The 18,289-nt window shown below is 61.5% G+C and overlaps 1 protein-coding gene across 3 annotated transcripts in view; it reads left to right on the top strand.

Moving 5' to 3' along the window:
• The window catches only part of PCGF3 (polycomb group ring finger 3), a 34,367-nt gene that overhangs the window by 12,809 nt on the left and 3,269 nt on the right, over positions 1 to 18,289 (top strand). Inside the window, exons 4-9 of one of the 3 annotated variants that reach the window (XM_081113949.1) lie at positions 165 to 220; positions 1,326 to 1,436; positions 6,282 to 6,370; positions 8,594 to 8,731; positions 10,471 to 10,542; positions 17,922 to 18,002. In XM_081113949.1, coding sequence (XP_080970075.1) covers positions 165 to 220; positions 1,326 to 1,436; positions 6,282 to 6,370; positions 8,594 to 8,731; positions 10,471 to 10,542; positions 17,922 to 18,002 — 547 coding nt within the window. Of the gene's footprint in view, positions 1 to 164; positions 221 to 1,325; positions 1,437 to 6,281; positions 6,371 to 8,593; positions 9,042 to 10,470; positions 10,543 to 17,921; positions 18,003 to 18,289 lie in introns of those variants that run through there. The other 2 variants (XM_081113950.1, XM_081113948.1) reach the window with 2 other exon arrangements.

The following is an 18,289-nucleotide window of genomic DNA, read 5'->3' as shown; positions in this document are numbered from 1 at the left end:
ACGCGGGCCACGGGAGGCCTTGCCTAGAGGGAACTCAGGCCATGGGAGGGAACTCGGGCCACGGGAGGGCTTGCCTAGAGGGAAGTCGGGCCACGGGAGGCCTTGCAGAGAAGTGTGAGAGGCGAGGCGATCCTGTTGGCTAACCCGTGCTGCTCTCCCTACAGGCATGACAGGACCATGCAGGACATCGTGTACAAGCTGGTGCCAGGCCTACAGGAAGGTGCGTGTGGGGCGCCACTCCCGCCCCCGGGTGCCTCTCCCCACAGTGGGCGGGGCAGGGCGGGGCTGGACATGAGGCCCCTCCTGGCAGAACCGCCATCTGTCCCTGCTCTGAACTCACTGGCATCTCCCGCTGGTCTCCTCCGTCGCCTGTCCCTCGTCTGCACCCTCAGCCCGGAAGCCCTGGTGTGGGCGTCGTGCAGCCAGCGCTGTCTGGGCTGTGGGGGCACAGCTGGCATGGGTGCCAGTCAGTGTAACTGTACTTACAGAATTAAAAAGAAACGCTCTGTACTACACCCATCCTGAAAGTGGCAGTGGCCGTTCTTTCAAAAGTTCTGCGTAGCCCTGGCCGGTTTGGCTCAATGGATAAGAGCCTCAGCCTGTGGACTGAAGGGTCCCGGGTTCGATTCCGATCAAGGGCACAGGCCTGGGTTGTGGGCTCGATCCCGAGTGGGGGGTGTGTAGGAGGCAGCTGATCCATGATTCTCACTTATCATTGATGTTTCTATCTCTCCCTTTTTCTTCCTCTCTAAAATCAATAAAAATAAGTTTAAAAAAAAAAGTTCTGTGCAGTGCTCAAGGCTGAGACTGTCCCCACCTTTGTCGGGGTGGGGGCGAGCTCGGTTCCACACGGGCAGCAGACGGGCGCTACCTGCTGGCGAGACTTGGGTGCCCTCCATGGTGAGGCTGGTAGGGAGTCCGGAGAGGGTTATAGTTTAAGATTGAGCTCCTGCCTTAGGTCGGTAGACAGCGTCTGGGCTTTAACCTGTAACTCGGGTGTTAAAGCCCTTCCTGTCCCGCATGCATCCGTGCAGGACTGAAACGCCTGACGTGTGTAGGCGGGAGCAGCGTTAGTCCTGGAACCGGCAAAGTCACTAGAGAGGGTTTTAGACGTGCAGCCGTGGGCAGGATCAGTCACACCTGGGACCCGTGTCCGTCCTTGCTGGGCCACTCGGGGGCCCTGGGAACCCCAGCTCAAGGTTGTTCTCCTTCATGCAGCTTCCAACTTCGTAGTCATCTGTGCTCTTTGTGTGATATTTGTGAATAGAACATTCTTATAACTCGTGGCCTGCTCAAGATTAAAGGTTGTTACTGATCTTTCATAGCGGAAATGAGAAAACAGAGGGAATTCTACCACAAACTGGGCATGGAGGTGCCTGGAGACATCAAGGGGGAGACTGGTTCTGCGAAGCAGCACTCGGACCCCCATCGGAATGGTAAGCGACGGATCGCTGTCAGGGTGTTCCTGAGAGCTCCCGTCCCTGTCCCTGTCCTCATCCCCCGTCCCCCGTGCCCTATCTCCTGTCCCCTGTCCTCATCCCCTGTCCCCTGTCCCCTATACCCTGTCCTCATCCCCTGCCCCCTGTCCCCTATACCCTGTCCTCATCCCCTGCCCCCTGTCCCCTATACCCTGTCCTCATCCCCTGTCCCCTGTCCCCTGTCCCCTATACCCTGTCCTCATCCCCTGCCCCCTGTCCCCTATACCCTGTCCTCATCCCCTCCCCCCTGTCCCCTATACCCTGTCCTCATCCCCTGCCCCCTGTCCCCTATACCCTGTCCTCATCCCCTCCCCCCTGTCCCCTATACCCTGTCCTCATCCCCTGCCCCCTGTCCCCTGTCCCCTATATCCTGTCCTCATCCCCTGCCCCCTGTCCCCTATACCCTGTCCTCATCCCCTCCCCCCTGTCCCCTATACCCTGTCCTCATCCCCTGCCCCCTGTCCCCTATACCCTGTCCTCATCCCCTGCCCCCTGTCCCCTGTCCCCTATATCCTGTCCTCATCCCCTGCCCCCTGTCCCCTATACCCTGTCCTCATCCCCTGCCCCCTGTCCCCTATACCCTGTCCTCATCCCCTGCCCCCTGTCCCCTATACACTGTCCTCATCCCCTGCCCCCTGTCCCCTGTCCCCTATATCCTGTCCTCATCCCCTGCCCCCTGTCCCCTATACCCTTTCCTCATTCCCTGTCCCCCGACCCTATCTCCTGTCCCCTGTCCTCCTCCCCTGCCCCCTGTCCCCTATACCCTGTCCTCATCCCCTGCCCCCTGTCCCCTGTCCCCTATATCCTGTCCTCATCCCCTGCCCCCTGCCCCCTGTCCCCTGTCCCCTATATCCTGTCCTCATCCCCTGCCCCCTGTCCCCTATACCCTGTCCTCATCCCCTGCCCCCTGTCCCCTGTCCCCTATATCCTGTCCTCATCCCCTGCCCCCTGTCCCCTGTCCCCTATATCCTGTCCTCATCCCCTGCCCCCTGTCCCCTATACCCTGTCCTCATCCCCTGCCCCCTGTCCCCTGTCCCCTATACCTTGTCCTCATCCCCTGCCCCCTGTCCCCTGTCCCCTATATCCTGTCCTCATCCCCTGCCCCCTGTCCCCTATACCCTGTCCTCATCCCCTGCCCCCTGTCCCCTGTCCCCTATATCCTGTCCTCATCCCCTGCCCCCTGCCCCCTGTCCCCTATACCTTGTCCTCATCCCCTGCCCCCTGTCCCCTGTCCCCTATATCCTGTCCTCATCCCCTGCCCCCTGTCCCCTATACCCTGTCCTCATCCCCTGCCCCCTGTCCCCTGTCCCCTATATCCTGTCCTCATCCCCTGCCCCCTGTCCCCTGTCCCCTATATCCTGTCCTCATCCCCTGCCCCCTGTCCCCTATACCCTGTCCTCATCCCCTGCCCCCTGTCCCCTGTCCCCTATACCTTGTCCTCATCCCCTGCCCCCTGTCCCCTGTCCCCTATATCCTGTCCTCATCCCCTGCCCCCTGTCCCCTATACCCTGTCCTCATCCCCTGCCCCCTGTCCCCTGTCCCCTATATCCTGTCCTCATCCCCTGCCCCCTGTCCCCTGTCCCCTATACCTTGTCCTCATCCCCTGCCCCCTGCCCCCTGTCCCCTATATCCTGTCCTCATCCCCTGCCCCCTGTCCCCTATATCCTGTCCTCATCCCCTGTTCCCTGTCCCCTATATCCTGTCCTCATCCCCTGTTCCCTGTCCCCTATATCCTGTCCTCATCCCCTGTTCCCTGTCCCCTATATCCTGTCCTCATCCCCTGTTCCCTGTCCCCTATATCCTGTCCTCATCCCCTGTTCCCTGTCCCCTATATCCTGTCCTCATCCCCTGCCCCCTGTCCCCTATATCCTGTCCTCATCCCCTGTTCCCTGTCCCCTATATCCTGTCCTCATCCCCTGTTCCCTGTCCCCTATATCCTGTCCTCATCCCCTGCCCCCTGTCCCCTATATCCTGTCCTCATCCCCTGCCCCCTGTCCCCTATATCCTGTCCTCATCCCCTGTCCCCTGTCCCCTATATCCTGTCCTCATCCCCTGTTCCCTGTCCCCTATATCCTGTCCTCATTCCCTGCCCTCTGTCCCCTATACCCTGTCCTCATCCCCTGCCCCCTGCCCCCTGTCCCCTATACCCTGTCCTCATCCCCTGCCCCCTGTCCCCTGTCCCCTATACCCTGTCCTCATCCCTTGCCCCCTGTCCCCTGTCCCCTATACCCTGTCCTCATCCCCTGCCCCCTGTTCCCTATACCCTGTCCTCATCCCCTGCCCCCTGTCCCCTGTTTCCTATACCCTGTCCTCATCCCCTGTCCCCTGTCCCCTATATCCTGTCCTCATCCCCTGTCCCCTGTCCCCTATATCCTGTCCTCATCCCCTGCCCCCTGTCCCCTATCCCCTATATCCTGTCCTCATCCCGTGCCCCCTGTCCCCTGTCCCCTATATCCTGTCCTCATCCCCTGTCCCCTATATCCTGTCCTCATCCCCTGTCCCCTGTCCCCTATATCCTGTCCTCATCCCCTGTCCCCTGTCCCCTATATCCTGTCCTCATCCCCTGCCCCCTGTCCCCTATATCCTGTCCTCATCCCCTGTCCCCTGTCCCCTATATCCTGTCCTCATCCCCTGTTCCCTGTCCCCTATATCCTGTCCTCATTCCCTGCCCTCTGTCCCCTATACCCTGTCCTCATCCCCTGCCCCCTGCCCCCTGTCCCCTATACCCTGTCCTCATCCCCTGCCCCCTGTCCCCTGTCCCCTATACCCTGTCCTCATCCCTTGCCCCCTGTCCCCTGTCCCCTATACCCTGTCCTCATCCCCTGCCCCCTGTTCCCTATACCCTGTCCTCATCCCCTGCCCCCTGTCCCCTGTCCCCTATACCCTGTCCTCATCCCCTGCCCCCTGTCCCCTGTCCCCTATACCCTGTCCTCATCCCCTGCCCCCTGTCCCCTGTCCCCTATACCCTGTCCTCATCCCCTGCCCCCTGTCCCCTGTCCCCTATATCCTGTCCTCATCCCCTGCCCCCTGTCCCCTGTCCCCTATATCCTGTCCTCATCCCCTGCCCCCTGCCCCCTGTCCCCTGTCCCCTATATCCTGTCCTCATCCCCTGCCCCCTGCCCCCTGTCCCCTGTCCCCTATACCCTGTCCTCATCCCCTGCCCCCTGCCCCCTGTCCCCTGTCCCCTATACCCTTTCCTCATTCCCTGTCCCCCGTCCCCTATCTCCTGTCCCCTGTCCTCATCCCCTGCCCCCTGTCCCCTGTCCCCTATATCCTGTCCTCATCCCCTGCCCCCTGTCCCCTGTCCCCTATATCCTGTCCTCATCCCCTGCCCCCTGCCCCCTGTCCCCTGTCCCCTATATCCTGTCCTCATCCCCTGCCCCCTGTCCCCATCCTCCGTCCCCATCCCCTGTCCTCTGTCCTCATCCCCTGTTCCAATCCCCTTGTCCCCGTCTGCCTCCTCTCAACCCCAAGCAGTTTGTAGTGCAGAGTCATAACCTTTGTGAAAGTCAGTGACATGGTTATCCCTGGGGGGTTAGGCACAGAGGGCACCCGGGGGCATGGCCAGTGGCTCCCGACGCTCTCGGAGTTTGGGGATTTTTGCTGTAGATGGCCCAGTGGCATGTGGCTTCCATGTAAAGTTAACGGCATTTAAATCTGTACATCGAGTAACAAATGAAAGAAATCTCTGATGCTCTGACATTTTCCTGTGGATCACACGGTCCCTGGGAGCCTGAGGCCTCCTGTGCTTTTGTAACCGTCAGGGAGGACGGGCGGGCTGCCGTCACCACCGCCGACCCTGCTGGTGCCGCTGGGCCCTGGGAGGCGGGGGGACCGTGCCGGGACCCGGCAGTCTGTCCCGTGTGGCAGCCACGGGCGCCTTCATTTCAACGTGGCCAGGAGTCGGCCGGTGCGGCTCAGTGGTTGAGTGTTGACCTGTGAACCAGGAGGTCACTGCTCAATTCCCGGTCAGGGCACAGGCCCAGGTTGCGGGCTCAACCCCCAGTGGGGGGCGTGCAGGAGGCAGCCGATCCATGATTCTCTCGCATCATTGATGTTTCTCTCTCTCTCCCTCTCCCTCCCTCTCTGAAATCGATGGAAATCTATCTTTAACCCTGTGTGCGCCATAAGCGTCTACAGACGCGATTACATTCAAAACATCGTGACGCGGGGGATGGCTTCCATTGTGGACGCGTGGCCGTCACCTGGTTAAATAAACGGTTTGAGCCGTGCCCTGCAGGGCGCCGTGCAGACTGGGGGTGGAGGTGTTCAGAATGGAGCAGCAGTGGTGGCCGAGCCGCTGTGGCCCTTTCACCTCCCGTGCCGCCTGTGCCCCCCTCCGCTCCAGACCACACGCGAGCCGCCTCGGGCCCTGCCTGAGGAGCATGCGCTCACACACTTGTCCCCGCCTCTGGCATGTGCTTTACGGTGCAAATTCTTACTACTCTGTTTTTTAGTGTGTTTTTAAAATTATATGTAATTTAAAAATTTTTTTTAATATATTTTACTGATTTCAGAAAGGAAGGGAGAGAGAGAGAGAGACAGAAACATCAGTGATGAGAGAGAATTACTGATTGGCTGCCTCCTGCACGCCCCGCACTGGGGATCGAGCCCACAACTTGGTGTGTGTCCTGACGGGGATGGAACTGTGACCTCCTGGTTCCTAGGTTGATGGATGCTCAGTCCCCGAGCCCCACCAGCCGCGCCTACACTGGTTTTTATGGCGTTTCAGGTGTCCAGCAGGGTGACCGGCTCCACATTTGGGTTTCATAACAAACACAGTGTATTCTCTTCTGCTAAAAGGTGAAACCAAAGCAGACGAGAGCTCCCACACAGAGGCTGCGGAAGAGAAGCAGGAGGAGGACAGCGACTACCACCGGAGCGACGAGCAGGTCGGTGCCTTTGCATCCCTGTGCCCTGCATTCCCTAAGGCGCCCCCTCCCTAAGGCCCCCGCTCCCTAAGACCCCCCTCCCTAAGGCCCCCGCTCCCTAAGACCTCCCTCCCTAAGGCCCCCGCTCCCTAAGGCCACCCCTCCCTAAGGCCCCCGCTCCCTAAGGCCCCCGCTCCCTAAGGCCCCTGCTCCCTAAGGCCCCGCTCGCTAAGGCCCCCGCTCCCTAAGGCCCCCACTCGCTAAGGCCCCCGCTCCCTAAGGCCCCCGCTCCCTAAGGCCCCCGCTCCCTAAGGCCCCCGCTCCCTAAGGCCCCCCTCCCTAAGGCCCCCGCTCCCTAAGGCCCCCCTCCCTAAGGCCCCCGCTCCCTAAGGCCCCCGCTCCCTAAGGCCCCCCTCCCTAAGGTCCCCGCTCCCTAAGGCCCCCGCTCGCTAAGGCCCCCGCTCGCTAAGGCCCCCCCTCCCTAAGGCCCCCCCTCCCTAAGGCCCCCGCTCCCTAAGGCCCCGCTCGCTAAGGCCCCCGCTCCCTAAGGCCCCCGCTCCCTAAGGCCCCGCTCGCTAAGGCCCCCACTCCCTAAGGCCCCCGCTCCCTAAGGCCCCCGCTCCCTAAGGCCCCCGCTCCCTAAGGCCCCCCCTCCCTAAGGCCCCCGCTCCCTAAGGCCCCCCCTCCCTAAGGCCCCCGCTCCCTAAGGCCCCCGCTCCCTAATGCCACCTGCTCCCTAAGGCCCCCCCTCCCTAATGCCACCTGCTCCCTAAGGTCCCCCTCCCTAAGGTCCCCCTCCCTAAGGCCCCCCCTCCCTAAGGCCCCCGCTCCCTAAGGCCCCCCCTCCCTAAGGCCCCCCCTCCCTAATGCCACCTGCTCCCTAAGGCCCCCACTCCCTAAGGCCCCGCTCGCTAAGGCCCCTGCTCCCTAAGGCCACAGAGCACAGCCCGGCACTCCCGTGGGACTCGCTCTCATTTAAAACAGAGAAAGGCCATGAGGGAAAGAAAATGGAAACACTAAATGTTCATGCATTTTCTGAGTTTTTCCTGCTACCTCCTTACTTTATTTTTATTTCTTTTTTAATTGTCAAAGTAAATATTCTCGCTGTAAAACATTTTAAATATGAAAGGGTAAAGTTCACCCTCCACACCCCTTGGGCCACCTCAGCCCATCTCTGGTTGTCACTGAATAATTTGGTGCAGGCATTTTCCCTGCAAATAGTTCACAAGAGAAACCCAGTGGCAGTAAAAGGTAATTTAAAGTAACGGGGAGGCACCTGCTCGCGTCGTTCACTCCGGCGTCAGACTGGAAGGAAACAGCAGCACAGATTCTGAGGGAGCAAGCGAGGGGCCCCGTGTCCTGGCGACTCGGCAGCTGGCAGCCATCACACTGTCCTCGGGCAGGACGTGCCTGCTGTGAGCTGTCCTCAGCCACAGAGACAGAGACGAGACGTGGGAGACGACACGCACGGCCTCAGACCGCCGTCCGCGCGACCTGAGCGTGCCACGTCGTCAGCCCTTCCTGTTGGGTCCCTGGTAATTCCAGGCGTGTGTGTATCGTGTGTGTATTTCCTTAGTTCGTTGGTGGACCCTTCCCCCCGAGTGTGAGGGGGATGGGCCACTTCTCTGGCAGCTGAGGGAGGATGTGGCCGAGCACTGCAGTCCCGGGCGGGCTGTCTCAGGGCCGCGTGGCTCCCGGGCCCCTCTCCCGCAGGGTGGAGCCTGGCTCCTCTCACCCACACGTCCTCCTGCTGATGGTCGGGAGGGACCTCGTGAACCACAGGCTGCCCCCAGCTCCTGCTCCTGAGATGGCCAGCAGGACACCGCTCCCCACACGACCCGCCCTGCAGAGCGCAGGGCCTGTCTGCCGTGGGCCTGTCCCGCCAGCAGGGAGCTCGGCGCAGCCTGTGGGCAGACGGCTCGTGTGTGTCCTGCGCAGCAGCTTCCGGCGCTCCCGCCTCGGGGTCTGACTGGAGACCAGGCAGCCACAGGGAGCAGAGCGCCCGGTTCGCCTTGGAGTCTGAGCGCCAGGCAGAGCCGGCAGCGCCAGAGCATCTCTCCCACCGGCAAACGCCCCGTGGGTTTCACGAGCGTGTGTGTGGAGGCGGTTTTTAAAATTCCTTCCTGTGGGGTGGGGTCTGTTTGGTTTCTGATTTCGAGAAAGTCAGCCTTCTTAGCTGTGAGGGGGTTCGCAGAGCGCCGGCGCCCCGAGGCGAGCCGCCCAGCCCTGCCCTCTCTCCTGAAGGTGAGCATCTGCCTGGAGTGCAACAGCAGCAAGCTGCGCGGCCTGAAGCGCAAGTGGATCCGCTGCTCTGCCCAGGCCACCGTGCTGCACCTGAAGAAGTTCATCGCCAAGAAGCTCAACCTCTCGTCCTTCAACGAGGTAGCCCTTCCTCCTTCCGGTGTGATGCCTGAGCTTTGTGTTGGGTGGTTTTTTACCACTTTCTTTGGAGAGTTTAAATTAGAAAAAAAAAATGTTTGTTTTGCCTGTGCCCAGAGTATCCCAGGAAGCAGTGAGGCAGGATGGTCCAGAGACCGTGAATGGGGGAGAGGGGGTGATGAGAGAGCTGGTTTAATTTCACCAACGGACAGACGGATGGATGGACGGGCGGTGGGTGGGATGACTGGGTGGGGAGGCAGGTAGATAAAATACTGTCCAGTCGTGATAAATGCCGAGAATAAAACAAAGGTGGTGACTCGTGGGGCTCGGTGGTGGGCTGGGAGCACACAGCTGGGGAGTCACAGGCCCTTCTGCGGGGCAGCACTAATGCCAGGATGTACCTTGTCCGCAGGAGCCAGCTGTGCGTGCAGAGGTGCAAGGAAAGGGCTTTGAGGGCCTTAAGCGCAGGATCCGTGATTTGAGCTATGGTTTTAAAATGGTCCCCAAGCTGTGAGAAAAATGGATTGTCGGGGTACAGAAGTGGAAGCCAGGGAGGCCAGCTGGGTGGTCTCACAGGACGGTCAGGAGACAGGGACCGGGTGGTGAGAAGTGACGGACTGGAGGTACGTTGTAGAGAGAGCAGTGGGGTGGCCCTGACCCAGCTGTGGCCACAGCCTAACCCCGAACCTGTGAATGGAACCTTTTTGGGGATAAGGTCTTTTCGGATGTAAGTAAGGGTCTTGAGATGAAGTAGCCCTGGGTTATCTGATGGACCCTCACACCAATTACACGTGTCCTCACAAGGTGAGGCAGGCAAAACCTGAGCCACAGAAGGTGGTGTGAGGACAGAGCAGGGAGGCGGACACAAGCCAGGACACCAGGGCCCCAGGAGCTGGACAAGCAGGAAGTACCCCCCGCCCCCCGCACCCCGAACCTGGGAGGAACTCTGCCTGCCCGCACGTCTGAGAGAGTGACCTTCAGCTGTATAAGCCGCCAGTTGCCATAGAAAATGAAACGAGATTTTGGGACCAGAAGTGGGGTGATGCTGAACAAATCCCCAAAAATGTGGGTGTGGCTTTGGAGTTGGGTGAAAGAGACGAGAAGACTGTTGAGAAACAACTTTAGAAGCCTTGAAGGTCACCTTGAAGAGACTTGTAGGCGTGCGGCCCTTACAGGTGATTCTGATGACGGCCCAGGGAGAAGCGAGGCGGCTTCTTAGAGGTAGATGTCGCCAGAAACGGGTGTGGAAGAACTTCTGGTGCGGCCTCAGAAGGGAACGAGGAGTGTGGTGTGGAAGCGGAGGATGCGGCTGGCTGTGTCCTGCAGTGCGTGGGAAGCAGATTTGGGAAGTGACGAACTTGGATAGTTAGCTGAGATGTCCAAGCAAAGTACTGAACGCGTGGCCTGGTTTCTCTACGTACAATAAAGCATGCAGGCGGGACGGGTTCAGAAAGGAACGGCTAAGCAAAAGCAACCCAGCACCTGATGCTCTTGGACGTCCATGGCCTGTCCAGACGCAAGAAGATGTGTCTATCAGGAACGCCATGTTAGGACGGCATGCCCCGGGGGAGGCCAGGTGTGGCTGCACAGCCTTCCGCTGCAGAGAGGAGCCTCAGGAGGGGAGGGGGAGGGAGGGGATCGGAGGGGGGGGAGGGGAGCAGAGAGGAGCTATCCCGGGAGACCTGTGGGTCCGTGACATCCATGGGAGACCCACAGAGTTGATGAGAGTGTTGTGTCAGCAGAAACACCACCAGCTTGGACAGGAAGAGAGGAGAGGCCATCACTTCCGAGCTCTTCGTGCAGCATCTAAGCAGGTAGAGCTCCTCGGTACCAGCGTGAGCTGCCCTTCAGGGAAAGGGGGAATGGCTCCAGGCAGACCTTTGGGCAGAGGGCAAACCCTCACCCCCAACGGTGACTCCTCTGCAGCCTCTGGCGTTGCCCCTGCTGGACTTCAAACTTGCTGAGACCAGTCACCCCGTGTGCTTCCTCGTCCACCTCCCTGTGCCTGTTCACCCTGTGTCCCAGGCCCGTGGCCGAGAGGGCATTGCCCAGGTGGACCCTCCCCGGAGCTCACCACCCCTGGTCAGTGAGTCAGGAGACAGGGCTGGGATGTTAAGCTGCTAGTATCTGGATGTGATTTTGGAGTTGATGCTGGAATCGCTTGAAACTCTTGGGGATGTGAGATGGAGTGGATGGGTGTGGGTGTGGGGACCAAAGTGTGACAGCGGGAAGCAGTGCTGGGGGAGTGTGACAGCGGGAAGCAGTGCTGGGGGAGTGTGACAGCGGGAAGCAGTGCTGGGGGGAGTGTGACAGCGGGAAGCAGTGCTGGGGGAGTGTGACAGCGGGAAGCAGTGCTGGGGGAGTGTGACAGCGGGAAGCAGTGCTGGGGGGAGTGTGACAGCGGGAAGCAGTGCTGGGGGAGTGTGACAGCGGGAAGCAGTGCTGGGGGAGTGTGACAGCGGGAAGCAGTGCTGGGGAGAGTGTGACAGCGGGAAGCAGTGCTGGGGGAGTGTGACAGCGGGAAGCAGTGCTGGGGGAGTGTGACAGCGGGAAGCAGTGCTGGGGGAGTGTGACAGCGGGAAGCAGTGCTGGGGGAGTGTGACAGCGGGAAGCAGTGCTGGGGGAGTGTGACAGCGGGAAGCAGTGCTGGGGGAGTGTGACAGCGGGAAGCAGTGCTGGGGGAGTGTGACAGCGGGAAGCAGTGCTGGGGGAGTGTGACAGCGGGAAGCAGTGCTGGGGGAGTGTGACAGCGGGAAGCAGTGCTGGGGGAGTGTGACAGCGGGAAGCAGTGCTGGGGGAGTGTGACAGCGGGAAGCAGTGCTGGGGGAGTGTGACAGCGGGAAGCAGTGCTGGGGGAGTGTGACAGCGGGAAGCAGTGCTGGGGGAGTGTGACAGCGGGAAGCAGTGCTGGGGGGAGTGTGACAGCGGGAAGCAGTGCTGGGGGGAGTGTGACAGCGGGAAGCAGTGCTGGGGGAGTGTGACAGCGGGAAGCAGTGCTGGGGGGGGTGTGACAGCGGGAAGCAGTGCTGGGGGGGGTGTGACAGCGGGAAGCAGTGCTGGGGGAGTGTGACAGCGGGAAGCAGTGCTGGGGGAGTGTGACAGCGGGAAGCAGTGCTGGGGGAGTGTGACAGCGGGAAGCAGTGCTGGGGGAGTGTGACAGCGGGAAGCAGTGCTGGGGGAGTGTGACAGCGGGAAGCAGTGCTGGGGGAGTGTGACAGCGGGAAGCAGTGCTGGTGGAGTGTGACAGCGGGAAGCAGTGCTGGGGGGAGTGTGACAGCGGGAAGCAGTGCTGGGGGGAGTGTGACAGCGGGAAGCAGTGCTGGGGGGAGTGTGACAGCGGGAAGCAGTGCTGGGGGGAGTGTGACAGCGGGAAGCAGTGCTGGGGGAGTGTGACAGCGGGAAGCAGTGCTGGGGGAGTGTGACAGCGGGAAGCAGTGCTGGGGGAGTGTGACAGCGGGAAGCAGTGCTGGGGGGAGTGTGACAGCGGGAAGCAGTGCTGGGGGAGTGTGACAGCGGGAAGCAGTGCTGGGGGGGGGGAGTATGACAGCGGGAAGCAGTGCTGGGGGAGTGTGACAGCGGGAAGCAGTGCTGGGGGAGTGTGACAGCGGGAAGCAGTGCTGGGGGAGTGTGACAGCGGGAGCAGTGCTGGGGGAGTGTGACAGCGGGAAGCAGTGCTGGGGGGGGTGTGACAGCGGGAAGCAGTGCTGGGGTGAGTGTGACAGCGGGAAGCAGTGCTGGGGGAGTGTGACAGCGGGAAGCAGTGCTGGGGGGAGTGTGACAGCGGGAAGCAGTGCTGGGGGAGTGTGACAGCGGGAAGCAGTGCTGGGGGGGGAGTGTGACAGCGGGAAGCAGTGCTCGTGGAGTGTGACAGCGGGAAGCAGTGCTGGGGGAGTATGACAGCGGGAAGCAGTGCTGGGGGAGTGTGACAGCGGGAAGCAGTGCTGGGGGAGTGTGACAGCGGGAAGCAGTGCTGGGGGGAGTGTGACAGCGGGAAGCAGTGCTGGGGGAGTGTGACAGCGGGAAGCAGTGCTGGGGGAGTGTGACAGCGGGAAGCAGTGCTGGGGGGAGTGTGACAGCGGGAAGCAGTGCTGGGGGAGTGTGACAGCGGGAAGCAGTGCTGGGGGGAGTGTGACAGCGGGAAGCAGTGCTGGGGAGGATTACAGCGGGAAGCAGTGCTGGGGGAGTGTGACAGCGGGAAGCAGTGCTGGGGGAGTGTGACAGCGGGAAGCAGTGCTGGGGGGAGTGTGACAGGGGGAAGCAGTGCTGGGGGAGTATGACAGCGGGAAGCAGTGCTGGGGGAGTGTGACAGCGGGAAGCAGTGCTGGGGGAGTGTGACAGCGGGAAGCAGTGCTGGTGGAGTGTGACAGCGGGAAGCAGTGCTGGGGGAGTGTGACAGCGGGAAGCAGTGCTGGGGGAGTGTGACAGCGGGAAGCAGTGCTGGGGGAGTGTGACAGCGGGAAGCAGTGCTGGGGGGGGGAGTATGACAGCGGGAAGCAGTGCTGGGGGAGTATGACAGCGGGAAGCAGTGCTGGGGGAGTGTGACAGCGGGAAGCAGTGCTGGGGGAGTGTGACAGCGGGAAGCAGTGCTGGGGGGAGTGTGACAGCGGGAAGCAGTGCTGGGGGAGTGTGACAGCGGGAAGCAGTGCTGGGGGGAGTGTGACAGCGGGAAGCAGTGCTGGTGGAGTGTGACAGCGGGAAGCAGTGCTGGGGGAGTGTGACAGCGGGAAGCAGTGCTGGTGGAGTGTGACAGCGGGAAGCAGTGCTGGGGGAGTGTGACATCGGGAAGCAGTGCTGGGGTGGGGAGTGTGACAGCGGGAAGCAGTGCTGGGGGAGTGTGACATCGGGAAGCAGTGCTGGGGGAGTGTGACAGCGGGAAGCAGTGCTGGGGGAGTGTGACATCGGGAAGCAGTGCTGGGGGAGTGTGACAGCGGGAAGCAGTGCTGTGGGGGGGAGTATGACAGCGGGAAGCAGTGCTGGGGGAGTGTGACAGCGGGAAGCAGTGCTGGGGGAGTGTGACATCGGGAAGCAGTGCTGGGGGAGTGTGACAGCGGGAAGCAGTGCTGGGGGAGTGTGACAGCGGGAAGCAGTGCTGTGGGGGGGAGTATGACAGCGGGAAGCAGTGCTGTGGGGGGGAGTGTGACAGCGGGAAGCAGTGCCTGGGGATGACAACGGGAAACAATTAAATTTAAAGCAAGAAAGGTCTCAATCGACAGCCCACATTTCGAACTGAAGGAACTGGAAAAACAAGCTAAACCCAAAGGCAGAGGAGGAATGAAGCACTAGAGGTTATGGCAGGTAAGCAAGTTGAGAGTGAAAAACAGCTGAGAAAAACAGTGGCCCTTCCGAAAGTCTAGCTAGAACAGATGAAGAATAAAAACGACTAAGTGGGAATGAAAGGGGGACCCCACTACCGATTCCCGAGCTTAAGGAGGCTCCTCAGAGAACACCGTGAAAGGCCGTGCCCGGCCAGTGGCTGCCCTCGCTGAAAGGGACGAGGACCTGGAGACAGAGGACTTACCAAGACTAAACCCAAACAACAGGCAATCTGAACAGGGCTATAACCAGGAAGGAATTGGATCGTTCGTCACAGATCCTCCCCCAAGGGAACCCTGGCCCTGATCCCTGGCCTTCCGCAGCCCCGAGCCTTCGGGGCGGGAGGTGTGTCTGCAGTAAACAGGGCCGGCTGAGAGTGTGGGTCAGTTCCCCACCTCGGGCGCCCGAGACTGCTCTGCAGAGCGTGCATGCCTGCCTGCCCCCACCCCTCCAGAAGCAGCTGGGCCCTGAGAACGGTAGCCTGTGCTTCCGCCATCGCCTTGGGTGGAGAAGCCGAGCCCGATGCAGGGGTCCTGGCTTCGCCGCGCGTTCAGAGGGTCGGTGGAAATCTCGCTTATTGAGTCCTAACGACACCCTCACTCGGCGACCTTCCCGGGGCTGAGGTGATGCCGTGGGAGGTGGAACTGTCACCCACGACGTGAGGAGCACCTGCCGGCGATGGGCTCTGGGTCACCGGGCAGGTCCCGGTTCCCGCCAGGAGCTCTCACTAACAGTCCAGCTGGAGCAGAGGCACAGCCGACCAGGACTCGGTCACCTCTCCACCACGAGCCCAGGAGCGTGTGCGTTCCATTCGCCAGCCTCCCGTTCCATGAGGCTATTGGACATGTCCCGGCGTGTGGACGGCTGGGCCTCGAGCACGGCCCTTCCGTGGGCCGTGGTCAGTGCAGAGTGTCTGGGGAGCCTGGGCTCTCTGCACCTTTTCTCCATGGTCCTCCCCCTCTGGCCGGCGCCCGGGGTGACTGCGGCTGGCTCCACGCAGCACGCCCAGCAGAGCGCACAGGTGATGGCCCTGAGCTCTCGGGAGTCGGGTGAGAACATCCTGGGACCCAAGTAACAGCAGAAGGTACATTTTCTTCCAAGTCCTCACCTCAGAATGTGTTTTTATTGATTTAAGAGTAAGAGAGAGACATGGATGTGAGAGAAGCATCGGCTGCCTCCTGCACGCCCCGCACTGGAGATCGAGCCTGCGCCCCAGGCATGTGCCCTGACCGTGAAGGAGCCATGGCTTCTCAGTGCACAGGACAATGCCAACCGCCGAGCCTCCGGCCAGGCTCACAGTCCCTTTTCATTTTTTTTCACTGGAAGTGAGGGGGCCACGCTGCTCCAAGCTTTCCCAGCCCCCCTCCCCCGTGGCCGGTCGCCTTCGGTGTGAGGGTGGGCGGTTGCAGTGCAGCCCAGGGAGAGTGTGGAACTCGGCCTCAGGGCTGACGTAGCCGCTGCGAGAGCACTGCCCACCGGCCGGACGCACTGCCTTCTCTCTCGAACCGTCCTGAGCCAAGAGGAACCTGCGTGCGAACGGTTGCCAGGCGCAGGCGCTGACCCGTCGTGTTAAGCAGCTGTTCTGACAGCTACTGTGAATCCTAGGATCCCCCCCTTTTGGGAGGAACCGGCGTGATCTGTGCCTGGAGTCTCAGCCTGGCTGATGGGTGGGAGCGAGTGGGAGAGGAGGGTGGCAGCTCTCTAAGGGCCTGACCCCAGGGGCTCAGCCAGGAGCCTACGGATCCTGGAACCCACCTGCTGAACTGCCTGCAGTGAGCTTGGGCGTGGGTGACGGTCTGTCCGCGGGTGACGGTCTGTCCGCGGGTGACGGTCTATCCGCGGGTGACCGCCTGTCCCCGAGTGACGGTCTGTCCGCGGGTGACGGTCTGTCCCCGAGTGACGGCCTATCCGCGGGTGACGGCCTGTCCCTGAGTGACGGTCTGTCCGCGGGTGACGGCCTGTCCCCGAGTGACGGTCTGTCCGTGGGTGACGGTCTGTCCCCGAGTGACGGCCTGTCCCCGAGTGACGGCCTGTCTCCGAGTGACGGCCTGTCCGCGGGTGACGGTCTGTCCGCGGGTAACGGTCTGTCCCCGAGTGACGGTCTATCCGTGGGTGACGGCCTGTCCGCGGGTGACGGCCTGTCCGCGGGTAACGGTCTGTCCGCGGGTGACGGTCTGTCCGCGGGTGACGGTCTGTCCGTGGGTGACGGCCTGTCCGCGGGTGACGGCCTGTCCCCAAGTGACGGCCTGTCCCCGGGTGACGGTCTGTCCGCGGGTGACGGTCTGTCCGCGGGTGACGGTCTTTCCGCGGGTGACGGTCTGTCCGCGGGTGACGGTCTGTCCCCGGGTGACGGTCTTTCCCCGGGTGACGGTCTGTCCGCGGGTGACGGTCTGTCCGCGGGTGACTGTCTTTCCGCGGGTGACGGCCTGTCCCCGAGTGACGGCCTGTCCGCGGGTGACGGTCTGTCCGCGGGTGACGGCCTGTCCGCGGGTGACGGTCTGTCCACGGGTGATGGTCTTTCCGCGGGTGACGGTCTGTCCCCGGGTGACGGTTTTTCCCCGGGTGACGGTCTGTCCCCGGGTGACGGCTATCTGCGGGTGACGGTCTTTCCGTGGGTGACGGCCTGTCCCCGGGTGACTGCCTTCTCAGGCTCAGGAACTCAGACTCTTTTTTTTTTTTTTTTTTTTAAATATATTTTATTGATTTTTTACAGAGAGGAAGGGAGAGAGATAGAGAGTTAGAAACATCGATGAGAGAGAAACATCGATCAGCTGCCTCCTGCACATCTCCCATTGGGGATGTGCCCGCAACCCAGGTACATGCCCTTGACCGGAATCGAACCTGGAACCCCTCAGTCCGCAGGCCGACGCTCTATCCACTGAGCCAAACCGGTTTCGGCGGAACTCAGACTCTTGTCTAAGGAGACGTCTACGACCGTCTGCCAGACATCATATCTCACCAGGGACATGAGGCTGAAACAGCAGTGAGGCTCAGAGCACACGTGTCGGAACGGCCTGCATCCAGGGCTCAGACCCCTCGTGCTGGGGACGAACGGTGCCATGCAGCTTGGTCATTTCTCACAAAACCAAACGGACGCGCACCACACAGCCCAGCAGTCAGGCTCCATAGCAAACATTCAGGGGAGTTAAAAACCCACGTCCACAGAGACCTGCGCATGGATGTTTGCAGCAGCTTTACTCTAATCGCCCCAAACTGGAGGCAGCCACGGCGCCCTCACCAGGTGGGGGATAAACACACCGTGTCCATCCAGACCCCGGACACCCCTCTGCCCGAAAAGGAAATGAGCGATCGAGCCAGGGAAGCTCGGAGGAACCGTCAGTGCTGTGCCTCCGTGCAGAGCCAGTGTGAAAGGCTGCCCACTGTGACCCCACCCCATGGCGTCCTGGTCACCAGGGGGCGGCCGAGCAGACGGAGCGAGTGTCCCAGGTTCTCCGTGAGACTGTGTGGCGGGCGCTTTGTGCAAACCCACAGGGCGTCAGCACAGGGCGACCCTCGTGGACTCTGGGTGGTGGTGACGGCGTCTCCCTTCCTGGGGTGCTGGGGGGGCGACGGGGCACGCGGGAAATGTCTGGGCCATCTGCTCAGTTTTGCTGTGAACCTAAAAGGCTCTAAAAATCTTTTTAAACAAAGAAAGTAACAACAGGGAGCCCATTACCTTTTCCCATGAGGTGGGAGGGACAAGCTTGGCCAGGAGGTGGACGAGGGCAGGGGAGGGTGCTCCTGGGGAGGGCCGCCGGGGCTGTCCGGGGGGTGTGGCCAAGCTTCACGCTTCCTCCCGTTGGCTGAGTCGGGGAGCCAGCCCCCCCCCCTCCCCGGTGCTGAGCGCCTGGCCCCGCTGACCCGGCGTCTTTCCCGCCAGCTGGACATCCTATGCAACGAGGAGATCCTGGGCAAGGACCACACGCTCAAGTTCGTGGTCGTCACGCGGTGGAGGTTCAAGGTGAGGCCTGATGTGTTTGATTTCTAGAATCTGCTATGACGTCAGCACTTCCTGTGCACATTCTTCCATCCTCACCCGAGGAGCTGTTCATCGATGTCTTTAGAGAGAGAAACACGATCAGTTGCCTCCCGTATGCACCCGACGGGACTGACCCACAGCCTTTCAGTGCACGGATGACGCTCCGGCCCGGGAGCCGCGGCAGGGCGGCACCTCTTCATCTGAGAGTTTAGAGAGAAGGGTTCAGGTGCAGGAGCTGTGAAGCGCAGCCCAACTGCCTCCCATGCCCC

This window comes from Myotis nattereri, assembly GCF_964212035.1.
Source record: "Myotis nattereri genome assembly, chromosome: 1".
Lineage (NCBI taxonomy): Eukaryota > Metazoa > Chordata > Mammalia > Chiroptera > Vespertilionidae > Myotis > Myotis nattereri.
Note: the sequence above shows the minus strand (reverse complement) of the source record. Positions and strands in the feature narration are given on the sequence as shown.